Here is a 14,107-nt window from a genome sequence, read left to right as displayed (position 1 = left end):
TACCTCTCTTTGTTTTAACTTTCTGAGCGTGTTTTTAATCCAAACATATCATATCTATATGTTTTTGGAATCAGGAACCGACAAGGAATAAGATGAAAGTGTTTTTAAATTGATTTGGACAATCTAATTTTGATAATAATTTTTATATATTTAATTTTCAGAGCTTGTTTTTAATCCGAATATAACATATTTATATGTTTTTGGAATCAGCAAATGATGGAGAATAAGATAAACGTAAATTTGGATCGTTTTATAAATTTTTATTTTTTTTTACGATTTTCCGATTTTTAATGACCAAAGTCATTAATTAATTTTTAAGCCACCAAGCTGAAATGCAATACCGAAGTCCGGGCTTTGTCGAAGATTACTTGACCAAAATTTCAACCAATTTGGTTGAAAAATGAGGGCGTGACAGTGCCGCCTCAACTTTCACGAAAAGCCGGATATGACGTCATCAAAGACATTTATCAAAAAAATGAAAAAAACGTTCGGGGATTTCATACCCAGGAACTCTCATGTCAAATTTCATAAAGATCGGTCCAGTAGTTTAGTCTGAATCGCTCTACACACACACACACACACACGCACGCACGCACACACGCACACACACACATACACCACGACCCTCGTTTCGATTCCCCCTCAATGTTAAAACATTTAGTCAAAACTTGACTAAATGTAAAAATGACATGTTTCTTGTCAGCCTGAAGAGAGCATTGGAACAAAGCAACTTCCTTTCAGACAGGAGATGATGCATTGTCTGCTATTGCTGAACCATGGAATATTTTCTATTAGATGACATCTTTGCTTTTAAGATGTAATCATGTGGTTCTCAACTGCTAACATGGCATGGACGTTCACTGCAAGCAACTGGAAGATAATAGTTCTTTTTAGTTAAAATCTTTATTTTTGAGTTGTAAACATTTTGTTTTTAACTGCTAACATGGCATGGACGTTCACTGCAAGCAACTGGAAGATAATAGTTCTTTTTAGTTAAAATCTTTATTTTTGAGTTGTAAACATTTTGTTTTTAATTCATAACATGGCATGGACGTTCACTGCAAGCAACTGGAAGATAATAGTTCTTTTTAGTTAAAATCTTTATTTTTGAGTTGTAAACATTTTGTTTTTAATTCATAACATGGCATGGACGTTCACTGCAAGCAACTGGAAGATAATAGTTCTTTTTAGTTAAAATCTTTATTTTTGAGTTGTAAACATTTTGTTTTTAACTGCTAACATGGCATGGACGTTCACTGCAAGCAACTGGAAGATAATAGTTCTTTTTAGTTAAAATCTTTATTTTTGAGTTGTAAACATTTTGTTTTTAACTGCTAACATGGCATGGACGTTCACTGCAAGCAACTGGAAGATAATAGTTCTTTTTAGTTAAAATCTTTATTTTTGAGTTGTAAACATTTTGTTTTTAACTGCTAACATGGCATGGACGTTCACTGCAAGCAACTGGAAGATAATAGTTCTTTTTAGTTAAAATCTTTATTTTTGAGTTGTAAACATTTTGTTTTTAATTCATAACATGGCATGGACGTTCACTGCAAGCAACTGGAAGATAATAGTTCTTTTTAGTTAAAATCTTTATTTTTGAGTTGTAAACATTTTGTTTTTAACTGCTAACATGGCATGAAAGTTCACTGCAAGCAACTGGAAGATAATATTTCTTTTTAGTTAAAATCTTTATTTTTGAGTTGTAAACATTTTGTTTTTAACTGCTAACACATCATGAAAGTGCACTGCGAACGAAAAAGATAAGCTCATCATCGTTTTCGGAAGACATGCTTATTTTTGAGTTTAAATCCCTGGACGTACGAAGGCGCACTGAAACAGAAAGATACAGTTATAGTTTTCTTTTGCAGTTTTGCACCAAAAATGTCAAGACGTCATCGCAAGAGATAGGAACACTTGATGTCTCTTCCTCTTCTTGTCCGCGCCATTGTGGACACGAGTTTTTAACTGCTAACACATCAGGCCTAAAAAAAAAATAGGTGCGGTTACGGTAACCCGACCTACCCTATTTTTAGGGGCCGACCCTATAACTTTTTATTACATTTGTCAAAAAAAACCACACAAAAACGAGCGCAGAAAACGCAATGAAAGCGAAAGCGCTCGAGTCGCACACTTATTTCTCTGTCAAGTAGGTTTAATTTGTACATATTAGAACAAAAAGTTGAAAAAAAAAGTGATTGCCTACCTTCCTACCCTATTTTTTTTGGCTATGTTACCGTAACCACACCTATTTTTTATTTTTTTTGCCTCATGAAAGTGCATTGGTTAATGTTTTTTATTTACATTTGTTCATGTTTTTAATAAACTCGTGTTAAAAACATTAACATCCTTATTTAAAATCCTTATCTTATTGCACTTTCATGACGTGTTAGCAGTTAAAAACTCTTATTCTTTTATCTTTATTTTTATTATTATGTTTTAGTTTTTTTTCTTCTGCTAGCGGCCCACCAGACCGTTCAGTAAAGAGAGAGACAAGATTGCTCTTTCTGTTTCTATGTGACGCCATTGAAAACACCTTTCTAGGAAATCTCTGTTGTACACAAAAGTTGACATCTATATTCTTAACAGGTTGCTGTTCGCAACGTATAAGGCATATTTGTGAGAGAAAAAAAACCGAGTTTATTTGATCCACAAAGAATAAAACGAACACTGTCGCGTGTCAAATATGATCACACATGCACAGCATTAAAGGAAAAAAACCTTCTCCTTCTCCTTCTCCTTCTTCTTCTTCTTCTTCTTCTTCTTCTTCTTCTTCTTCTTCTTGACACCATGCAAGATATGATTGTACTCATTAGGAGAAATAGACAATTATCACTTTCAGTGTGTATGCCAGACTTCACAGTACTAAAATAAGACGGCAAAAGTTCATGTGTTTTTTCTGCACTCGCACAGTGTCATCAAACGTACTTTCAAACAACGTCTACTTCCCAGAAAGGAGTTGATATCCTGCTGTTCACGCCACATAAAAGAACTTATTCCCCCCTCTGCTTCTTTACCTCTGTAAACTTGTAGGGGTAGTTATTTTTCGATAATGACCCAGCAACCAAACAAATAACGACCCAGCAACAGCCTGAATCCTCGATAGTGCAATGGGTTGAGAAGTTGTTCTGTTTCGGTACTACTTTTTGCGACTGAAAAGTTCCGAACGCTCTAACGTACGAAGTATACATCTCTGGAGCAAACAATACAAACATACCGCATTTAAATTAACAACTACAGGCCTGAACACATGAATCTTCATATAAAATCCATGAGTTCGGTTGTTTTCTGAATCTAGATTTGCCGTGCTCAAACGTTCATCACAAGCAATTTCCCGCAAGGCAAGTAACTCATACTTTGTCTAGCGACAAGAGTAGTTCCCCTTCTTTTCACTCAGTTTCTTCGACAACAGACTGCAATCCGACGGTCAGTTTTCAACAATATTTCATTTAATAAACAGATCACACGCAATCAAATGCACACATCTCATCAATTTAAACAACATAAAGCGGTTTCATACACTATTTTCCCCAGAAAACTGAACTTCATACAGTTTTTAACGTTGGAACACGGGTGCAAAAGTTCGTCTGCTAGTCCCATTTGACGAAAGAACATTATCCTAAGCGATACCAAAACATGAACAGAACACACAATATCTGCCTTTGCCGCCACAGCAGAATAACAGCATATCTGTGTACTTGATTTTAGTCCAAAATAGGAAAACTGACAAGAAGTGTTAACAGAATGGAATGATTTGCACGGAACTATACAACCGCGCATTAATCGATCGCCTGCGCAGGTTGACTGGTTGAGTGAATAGGATTCGATCAAACTTTCGCAAAAAACCTCCTCTTTTCTTTGAATAACTGAAGAAAGGAGGAATAAAGAGGTTACACACCTCGTCTCAGTGATTATAAAAAATAATGGTCTCAGTTCGCGGTCATGAAAAAGCTCGCTAAAGCTCGCATTTTTCATGATCCGCTAACTTCGACCATTATTTTTAATAATCACTGAGACTCGGCGTGTAACCTCTACATATTCGTTTCAGAAAAGAGTTGATACCTTCGTCTATGGGCTGCTCACACCCTACAAGACAGGATTGTTAAAATAAGAGAGAGAGTGAGAGGGAAAGAGAGAAGGACAAGAAAAAGATTACCGTCTCTAAAAGATCGATTCCGGGTTCTTGACGCATCACAGGCCATTGATTGGAATTCTCGTTTGCTGAGATGCGACACTTGAATACAGGACTCTCCCCCTTTGCCGGTGGGTTTCTTTGTTTCCACCGCCTCTTCGATCTCTCCGTCTTTCTTCTCACTCGAAAACTACGAGCAGAGAGAGGGAGAAGGAGACTACAACTGGACCGATTCGCAGCGTTGTAAAAGCCTGGAGTGTTGTGCCAGTCAATGAAATTTCGATTCGTTTGAGGCGCATCTTACTTTTGTGGCCTCTACATGAAATGAGTCTTCGGGGGTTCATCTGTTGACCTTGAAAACGTCACGTGTTTACCGGCGGCGGAAGGAAGGCTTGTGGCGTTTCTGACCTTTTTACATTTAGTCAAGTTTTGACTAAATGTTTTAACGTAGAGGGGGAATCGAGACGAGGGTCGTGGTGTGTGTGTGCGTCTGTCTGTCTGTCTGTCTGTCTGTGCGTGTGTGTATGAGCGATTCAGACCAAACTACTGGACCGATGTTTATGCAATTTGACATAAGAGTTCCTGGGAATGATATCCCCGGATTTTTTTTTGATTTTTTTCGATAAATACCATTGATGACGTCATATCCGGTTTTTTGTAAAAGTTGATGCGGCACTGTCGCACCCTCATTTTTCAATCAAATTGATTGAAATTTTGGCCAAGCAATCTTCGACGAAGGCCGGACTTCGGTATTGCATTTCAGCTTGGTGGCTTAAAAATTAATTAATTGTTTTGGTCATTAAAAACTGTAAATTTGTACAAAAATAATTTGTTTTTAAAACGATCCACGTTTACGTTCATCTTATTCTTCATTATATTCTGATTCCAAAAACATATAAGTATGTTATATTCGGATTAAAAACAAGCTCTGAAAATTAAAAATATAAAAATTATTATTAAAATAAAATTTCCGAAATCGATTTAAAAACAATTTCATCTTATTCCTTGTGGGTTCCTGATTCCAAAAAATATAGATCTGATATGTTTGGATTAAAAACACGCTCAGAAAGTTTAAAAGAATAGAGATAAAGAAAAGCGTGCTATCCTTCTCAGCGCAACTTGTACTACCCCGCTCTTCTTGTCAATTTCACTGCCTTTGCATCGAGCGGTGGACTGACGATGCTACGAGTATACGCTCTTGCTGTAAAAATGCAGTGAATTCAGATTCATTCTGTTAGTTCGACAGCTTGACTAAATGTTGTAATTTCGCCTTACGCGACTTGTTTTAACATTTGTGTCGTCTGCTGTATTCACCGAGTTTTTCGAGGATAATTTGAAATCTTGATTCGAGGAGGATTTCTTTGCACTTTTCCTGCTGAATGGAAGGTCTGATAATAACTTTATTCGGATAGAAGAACTAGTACAAGCGTTACGTTTGTCATCGGGACAATGAGGACATTACAGAATGTTCCGAACACACAGATATCTCGTTAGTACCCCGAGATCCCTATAACTGACAAAAAGTAAGTGTGTATAGTCTATATTTCCTTGGGAAAACAAAAGTGATAACACGAGTAAATCGTGTCAAAGGTGGTAAACCGACCACGAACAGACTTTCCATAAGAACGCTTTCTGATCAAGTGATAGCATAATTTGTAAATTGTGTTTAAGGTGGTGAACAGAACTGGCTACCAACGGATATTCCACAGAAGAAAGGCCAGGAGAGAATTGGACTCTTTACTTCGATGGACACTAAATCTCTCAAAGACTTGGACAGCACTATATCTTGAGGCAGATCTGCGACAATGAGGTTCGTAAGATCGTCTGGACATTAATGACTGGGAACCAGACATAAGGTGGTGAACGATTTCGTTTCACAGTGGGTTGTACGATCCGACAAACTCAGCAAATTTGTAAGTAGACTTTTGGAATATCTTGACTGTTGTTACATTACTTGGTGATGCTGTCCTTCTTGTATTAGTCGTTGTTGTTGTTGTTGTTGTTGTTGTTGTTGTTGTTGTTGTTGTTGTTGTTGCATTGTTGTTACATTGTTGTTGTTGCTGTTGTTGTTTTTGTTACTCGTACTCTTTTTGTTCTTGTTCTTGAATCCTTTCGTTGAAGCTTTAACCGACTGGTACAATGATCACAGATCACACTTTAAATGCTTAAATATTCACTGCAGAACTGTTGAGTAGGGGGAATATGTGCGCACTAAATTTACGACAACAAGGAAAACAACAAGCCTTAGCCTGTGTGTGCTAGGACCAGAGAGAGAGAGAGAGAGAGAGAGAGAGAGAGAGGGAGAGGGAGAGTGAACCAACGAACGAATTATCTGTTTTACTGAAGGATGGAGATTTTAGGCTCACGCCTAGTCTTACAATTGTCTCTGCTAAAACTAAGACATAACAAGTCGCGTAAGGCGAAAATACAATATTTAGTCAAGTAGCTGTCGAACTCACAGAATGAAACTGAACGCAACGCAACGCAGCAAGACCGTATACTCGTAGCATCGTCACTCCACCGCCCGTGGCAAAGGCAGTGCACGTGGAATTGACAAGAAGAGCGGGGTATTCGTTGCGCTGAGAAGGATAGCACGCTTTTCTGTACCTCTCTTCGTTTTAACTTTCTGAGCGTGTTTTTAATCCAAACATATCATATCTATATATTTTTGGAATCAGGAACCGACAAGGAATAAGATGAAAGTGTTTTTAAATTGATTTCGAAAAAAAAAATTTGATAATAATTTTTATATATTTAATTTTTAGAGCTTGTTTTTAATCCGAATATAACATATTGATATGTTTTTGGAATCAGCAAATGATGGCGAATAAGATAAACGTAAATTTGGATCGTTTTATAAATTTTTATTTTTTTTTACAATTTTCAGATTTTTAATGACCAAAGTCATAAATTAATTTTTAAGCCACCAAGCTGAAATGCAATACCGAACCCCGGGCTTCGTCGAAGAGTACTTGACCAAAATTTCAACCAATTTGGTTGAAAAATGAGGGCGTGACAGTGCCGCCTCAACTTTCACGAAAAGCCGGATATGACGTCATCAAAGACATTTATCCAAAAAATGAAAAAAACGTTCGGGGATTTCATACCCAGGAACTCTCATGTCAAATTTCATAAAGATCGGTCCAGTAGTTTAGTCTGAATCGCTCTACACACACACACACACGCACACACGCACACACACACACACATACACCACGACCCTCGTTTCGATTCCCCCTCGATGTTAAAATATTTAGTCAAAACTTGACTAAATATAAAAATGAAGACTAATCATACAATATAACGAAGCACTACATTACCGGTACAGAGAGAGAGACAGAGAGAGAGTGAAGGGAGGGAGAGTGAGAGAGACAGACAGAGGTAGACAGACAAACGGGTAGACAGACAGACAGCCAGATGATCCACACACACACACACACACACACACACATACACACACACACACACACACACACACACACACACACACACACACACACACACACACACACACACAGAGAGACAGAAAGAAATCCAGACAGAGAGACAGTCAGATTCGTGCAGAAACTGAGTAAGATACACATACCTGCGGACGAAAGACAATCGCGGCAGTAATACCTGTCAGCAGAGCCATAATTGCATACAGCAGGGCGAAATCATCTCTGTATTTGCCATCGATCCGAGGGAGAAGCAAGGAAAAATGAAGCCAATTAGGGGACGCCAAGGTTGGTTTTTTTTGGTTTAATTAGAAGATTGTCGAGAGGGTTTGATAAACCGTTAGCATCAAGGAATCGGAAGGAAATTGAATTAAAGAGAACGGGTTTAAAGAGACGGACCTTACGTACATTGAATTAAAAAGACTTATCGTCATTTTCATTGCAAGAGTTTTCGTGAAACTTCAGTTGCTTAAGAAAGAGCTGTATGCAATGTATACTTGTCAGGTAATCGGAAACAGCACAAAATAGGAATGACATATTTTGCAAAGAAACAAAATTCTGTGTTCTTGTAGGTAGAAAAGAAAGCAACATTCTTTTTTAAATTCTCCTTGATGACTTAAAGGCCCAGTCTGCCTCAAATGGTTTACAGGACGATTTAAATCCTCTTACGAAAAAATCAGTTCTAACCTTATGGAACACACTTACAACAACATTTAATAGCACTACATAACACATCAGTTCGTTTGAATGGCTATTTAGTTTGCGTAAACCACACACCAGATTTGTTGGTTTATTTTACCCCTGAGCCATCCAAAAGGTGTGCCAGATCATTAAACCCCTAGTCTGCCTCAAATTGTTTACAGAACGATTTAAATCTTCTCATAAAAGAAAAGCAGTTCTAACCTTATCGAACACACTTGCAATAGCATTTAATAGCATTAAATGACACAGTTCGTTTGAATGGCTATTTAGCTCGCGTAAACCACACACCAGTTTTCGTGGTTTATCTAACCCCAGAGCCATCGTGAACCCGTGTGATCCACTTTCCTTTTTTTTTCAAAATGTAGTCGTTGGTTTGTGATTTCAATGCGACTCGCTGTATCTGCAATAGCACGTTATTGTGTACCTCTGAATCTAAAATCCAACAAACGACTGCGAGTCACACGAACTTATTGGCGGCGGTTGGCTTTAGATCACAGAAGCAAGCGCTATGCAGAAAATTCGTCTGCTTGGGAAGCGCGATCTTGCGTGAGCAGCTTCCGGGCTCCCTTTTTTAACACTTTCAAAACTTTGAATTGTACTGATCTTGTCTTGATGAAAAAAGAATTCTTTTATGATTTAAGAATGTTTGTGTAACAAGCTGTCAATTTATTATTTAGATTTTAAAAGTTAGTTCTAGCGCCGATTGTGGATTAGACAATTCGTCTGGCCACGCAAAAATGTATTCTTTGGAAAATGCTAGCTCACAGTGTGTGTGTGTGTGGGGTGTGTGTGTGTGTGTGTGTGTGTGTGTGTGCGTGTGTGTGTGTGTGTGTGTGTGTGTGTGTGTGTGTGTCACAATTACAGTAAAACAGGAGACAACCAACTTAAAATGTCCACACTAGTATGTCCAGCAATAGAAAAGGGAAGGAAATGATCCAAATGATCAACCCGCCTTGCCCTGCAAATGGTGGTGGCGGAACTCGGAAGGGCGAGTAGCTTGAAGAGAGGTCGGAGCAAACACACATGTACTGTGGCTGATTGATCCCTGCAAGAATCAGCGGCCAAGAGATCGATCACGGTCTTCATTGATTACACCTTTCTTTTTTCCTTACTTGCTTCCTCAGAGACCCCGAAAGAACACGGCACTTGAAACACATGTGCGAAGCCCGTGAGAGTGCGTGCAGGTATTTCCCGGCTTGGAATGGTTGAAGCGGGTGGTGGTGTAGGGGGTGGATACTGCGGGTAGGAGGGGGGGGGTCGCTATGTCAAATCTGTCGTCCAACCCTTGGGAAAAGTAAGTTCAAAACACACATGCCAACAGCATGAACTTCAAGTGATTTCCAAACGTGTTGTTTTTTTCTCTCACGTTTTTCCTCTGAAACTAACACAGATTATTACACTCATTAAGATTCAAAGAGATATTACGGTTCAAATGGATTTTCTCCAAATTAGTGAGATTTCCTTAAAACAGCGCCATGATTATTCAGCCTTCTCTGATAATATTATAAATCAGATGGTTTTAAAGAATTCAAAAACATCTCTTTGCGAGTAGTGTGGCTTTGTCAATATTTGGCAACAGAGAATCTGGGTAGGAATATGAATAGGTTGGGAAAGCGGGTGGAGGGAGAAGAATGGAAGAAGAAGGGGAAGAGAGAAAAGAATAAAACCCATATTTTTACGAAAATGATGAGAAATCGAACCGAAGATAGGGGAAACTGCCAGGACCCAGGAAGTCTGCGTTCGTGGGCGTCTGTTGAAAATGGACTAAATTGTGTTGTTGCGTGTTCATCCACTGTTGAAAGAAAAAATGCCCTATGTCTGATGAAGGAAGGGTGGGCGTCGTTCCAGTGAAAACAAAACAGTGTGGATCATTATCTCAGATCTGCCAGGCTTTTACATGAAATGTGACCCTCCACCACGGAATGAGTCGCATGTCACCTTTGCATGATTTTCATATTTTGACGTTTTCCTAAATAGATTTTTATGCTCTATCCAGTGGTGAAACCCGTTTTAGAAAAGAGCGAAAACTGTTTGAGTTATAAGCCTGTGACTAAGGTGACCCTCACACTGTTACCAGACACTCCCCGGACTTATATTAAGCCTAGCGCAGAACCGTGCGAGGTGACATGCTTTACTTTCTTTATTTGGTGTTTAACGTCGTTTTCAACCACGAAGGTTATATCGCGACGAGGGAAGGGGGGAGATGGGATAGAGCCACTTGTCAATTGTTTCTTGTTCACAAAAGCACTAATCAAAAATTTGCTCCAGGGGCTTGCAACGTAGTACAATATATTACCTTACTGGGAGAATGCAAGTTTCCAGTACAAAGGACTTAACATTTCTTACATACTGCTTGACTAAAATCTTTACAAACATTGACTATATTCTATAGAAGAAACACTTAACAAGGGTAAAAGGAGAAACAGAATCCGCTAGTCGCCTCTTACGACATGCTGGGGAGCATCGGGTAAATTCTTTCTCGTCCCAACCAATATGGGACTCCCCCGAGCCGGGGGGGGGGGGGTCATTTCGTGGTGGAGGGTCACACATAAGACCATCCCTCCTCCTCTTTGACACATACCAAACATCAATTCCCTGACTAGTGTTTATGCAGAGTTGGGACCGCAACACGGTGGCCTAGTGGTAAGGCGTCCGCCCCGTGATCGGGAGGTCGTGGGTTCGAACCCCGGCCGGGTCATACCTAAGACTTTAAAATTGGCAATCTCGTGGCTGCTCCGCCTGGCGTCTGGCATTATGGGGTTAGTGCATGCTAGGACTGGTTGGTCCGGTGTCAGAATGATGTGACTGGGTGAGACATGAAGCCTGTGCTGCGACTTCTGTCTTGTGTGTGGCGCACGTTAAATGTCAAAGCAGCACCGCCCTGATATCACCCTTCGTGGTGGACTGGGCGTTAAACAAACAAACAAATGCAGAGTTGGGATATTTTTTTAAAGAAAAAAATTATTTCGCAGACTGACAATTGTGGCCTTCAAGAAATCATTCCATTACAAAATTCCAACTCTGCAGAGAAATCATTCAAAGGGTTGAATGTTGGTAGGTGTCTGGGTGGAGGTCTGGTCTTATTCCGTGTAAAAAGCCTGGCCATATCTGAGATGGTGTGCCGAATTGTTAAGACGAAGAGACGGGCGCAGTGGCGTGGTGGTAAGACGTCGGCTTCCTTATCGGGGGGGTCGTGAGTTCGAATCCCGGTCTCTTCCGCCTGGTGGGTTGAGAGTGGAGATTTGTCCGATCTCCCTGGTCAACTTATGTGCAGACCTGCTCATGACTTAACCCCCTTCGTGTGTACACGCAAGCACAAGACCAAGTGCGCACGGAAAAGATCCTGTAATCCATGTCAGAGTTCGGTGGGTTATAGAAACACGAAAATACCCAGCATGCCTCCCCCGAAATCGGCGTATGCTGCCAGAATGGCGGGGTAAAAACGGTCATACACGTAAAAATCCACTCGTGCTAAAAACATGAGTGAACGTGGGAGTCTAAGCCCATGAACAAAGAAGAAGAAGAAGAAGTTAAGACGGTGAGAACTGTGCCTTTAACTAGTTTCTGCTACAAAGAATGTGAGTAAGGATGTGAGTTGAATAGCGGAGGGGGAGAAGGATAAGGGGGGAAGGAGGGGAAGAGAAAAACAGTTTTACGAAAACAAAGAGAAATCGGTCCGAATAAAGTTGAAAATACTAGGACCCAGAAAGTCTGCGTACGTGGGCGTCTTTGAAAATGGACAAAATTGGAGGTTGCGTGATTATTATCCACTGTTGACAATTTTGAGAAAAAAGGTCTCGAATGCCCGGATTCTTCGTTCGTCATAGCTAGGCCAGCAGTGTCCAAGTCTCGCAGCCGTAAATCAGGATGAACACGACTATATAGCGACCTGAAGAGCTTCAGTTTTGGTTGGAAGCTAATGTTGCTCTTCCACGCCCTGTTTATTCTGGCCATCGCTGCTGTGGCTGTGGTGATCCGTATGCCGTGGTGGTGCCGTCTTTCGACAGGGTAGCTTCCAGGTACTCCAGTGGCTCTCCGTTCATGATGATGTTCAAGAAAGATCAGATAAGGTGAGCAAATTATACCTGCGCAGAGTCAGCGGCACAGACGACGCACTGCAGATTATTGAGGTAGTTCTTTTTTAGTTCCCAGCCCGCTACACGTCGCGTGAAAAGACAACAGGCCAAGTACTCGTCATAATCCCTATCGCAGCATGTAGTGTAGTGGCGACTGCGCAAGTGTAATTTGCCCCTAAGGTGAGCAAAATCGTTTACACAGGAAGGACTGCGCCTTTCGCAAAAATAAGACGTTGTTGATCATCATGAACTTTATTTGGCGTCGGCAGTCCAAGGATTTGATGGCCGAAACGCATTTCAAATCGCAGAAAACTTGTCTGTCATTTCGGCAGAATTACCTGAAACTTCCGAAAATTGCCGAAACCTGTAACGGCATTTCACTGAAATTCCCGCAGAAAAATAATCCGAGCATTATTCCTGATTATACAGCAAACGTTAACGATGGCGGGATGTTGTTGTTGTTCTTGTTGTTGGTTGGTTTTTTTTTGCGATGCGATCGAAACGTTATCTTAAATTAGGAAATAATACCTTTCGTCGTCTAGAAACTCTTTTTCTACATTGTTCATCAGGATGGATGGATGGGTGGAGAATGGATAGATTGATGGATTGATGCATGTTTGGATGGATGGGTGGATAGATGGTTGGATGGATGGATGGATGGATTGACGGATGGATGGGTGGGAGAGTGGTGTTTGGGAGGATGGATGAGTGAATGGATTGGTTGATGGGTGGACGGATAGATAGGTGGAAGAGTGGTGTTTGGGAGGATTGGTGGATGGATGGTTGGTTTGGTGGGTGGATTGGTGGACGGATGGATTGAAGGATAGATGTGCGGATTTACAGGTGAGCGGTTAGATCGATGGAGAGATATATACACGTCTTTGCTTCTGTCAGTCACGTGATCGAAACAAGTTTCCCCTCTCCCCCGTTTAGACGTACGTGCATATTTCTTTTGTTCTTCCTCCCCTAGAGAGAGAGAGAGAGAGAGAGAGAGAGAGAGAGAGAGAGAGAGAGAGAGAGAGAGAGAGAGAGAGAGAAAGAGAGACAGATGCAGAGACAGAGAGGGAAGAGGGAGAGAAAGACAGAGAGAGCGAGACAGAGACAAAGAGAGCATCTTCTCTCAGGTTATTAACAGCCATACTTCATCCCCCCTTATTCCTCGCTTCTCTCCCCTCCCTTCTCTTAAACTAACCATTGACGTAAAACCGTTAAAAAAAAGGTGGGGAAAGAAAACTGCTAGTTGGTTTTCCCTTCAATCGCCACAGGTCTAAAAGGACAGGGAGGGAATTTCAAGAGGATGCGACGTTGAGGCAAAGTGGCAAGGGAAGACGGGGCTGGGGGGGGGGGGGGGGGGTTATTCCCCCAGGACATCAGTTGTTTTGTGTCAGGGGTTTCGGCAACACGTGCTTACTGGGCTATGAATGAATGCGGCACAAGTGGCCCATGGTGTGTACGAAAGATTCGATACTCCACTCCAAAACAAAATCGATGGACTATTTTAATTTGTACTATGTTACTCTCTGTTTCTCAGTCACTGTCTGCTTCTGTGTCTGTTTGGTTGTCTGTCTGTTTGTCTGTTCGTCTGTCCGTCTGTCTGTCTGTCTGTCTGTCTGTCTGTGTAAGTGTGTGTGTTTGTGTGTGTGTGTGTGTGTTGAAGTAAGGTATTGTCACACACACGCACACACACTGACACACACACACACACACACACACACACACACACACACACACACTCACTCTACACACATCTTTGCCCC

General features: G+C 40.7%; 1 protein-coding gene across 1 annotated transcript in view; it reads right to left on the bottom strand.

Annotated features, from left to right (window-relative positions):
* Nucleotides 1–12,317, bottom strand: part of LOC138946163 (110 kDa antigen-like) — a 39,479-nt gene extending 27,162 nt beyond the window's left edge. The window contains exon 1 of the mRNA XM_070317675.1: nt 12,226–12,317. Coding sequence (XP_070173776.1) covers nt 12,226–12,317 — 92 coding nt within the window. The remainder of the gene's footprint in view (nt 1–12,225) is intronic.
* Between the last annotated feature and the right edge of the window lie 1,790 nt (nt 12,318–14,107).

The sequence above is a fragment of the Littorina saxatilis genome, linkage group LG13 (assembly GCF_037325665.1).
Source record: "Littorina saxatilis isolate snail1 linkage group LG13, US_GU_Lsax_2.0, whole genome shotgun sequence".
NCBI classification, from domain to species: domain Eukaryota; kingdom Metazoa; phylum Mollusca; class Gastropoda; order Littorinimorpha; family Littorinidae; genus Littorina; species Littorina saxatilis.
The sequence above is the reverse complement of the archived record's forward strand: the minus strand, read 5'-3'. Positions and strand labels throughout refer to the sequence as shown.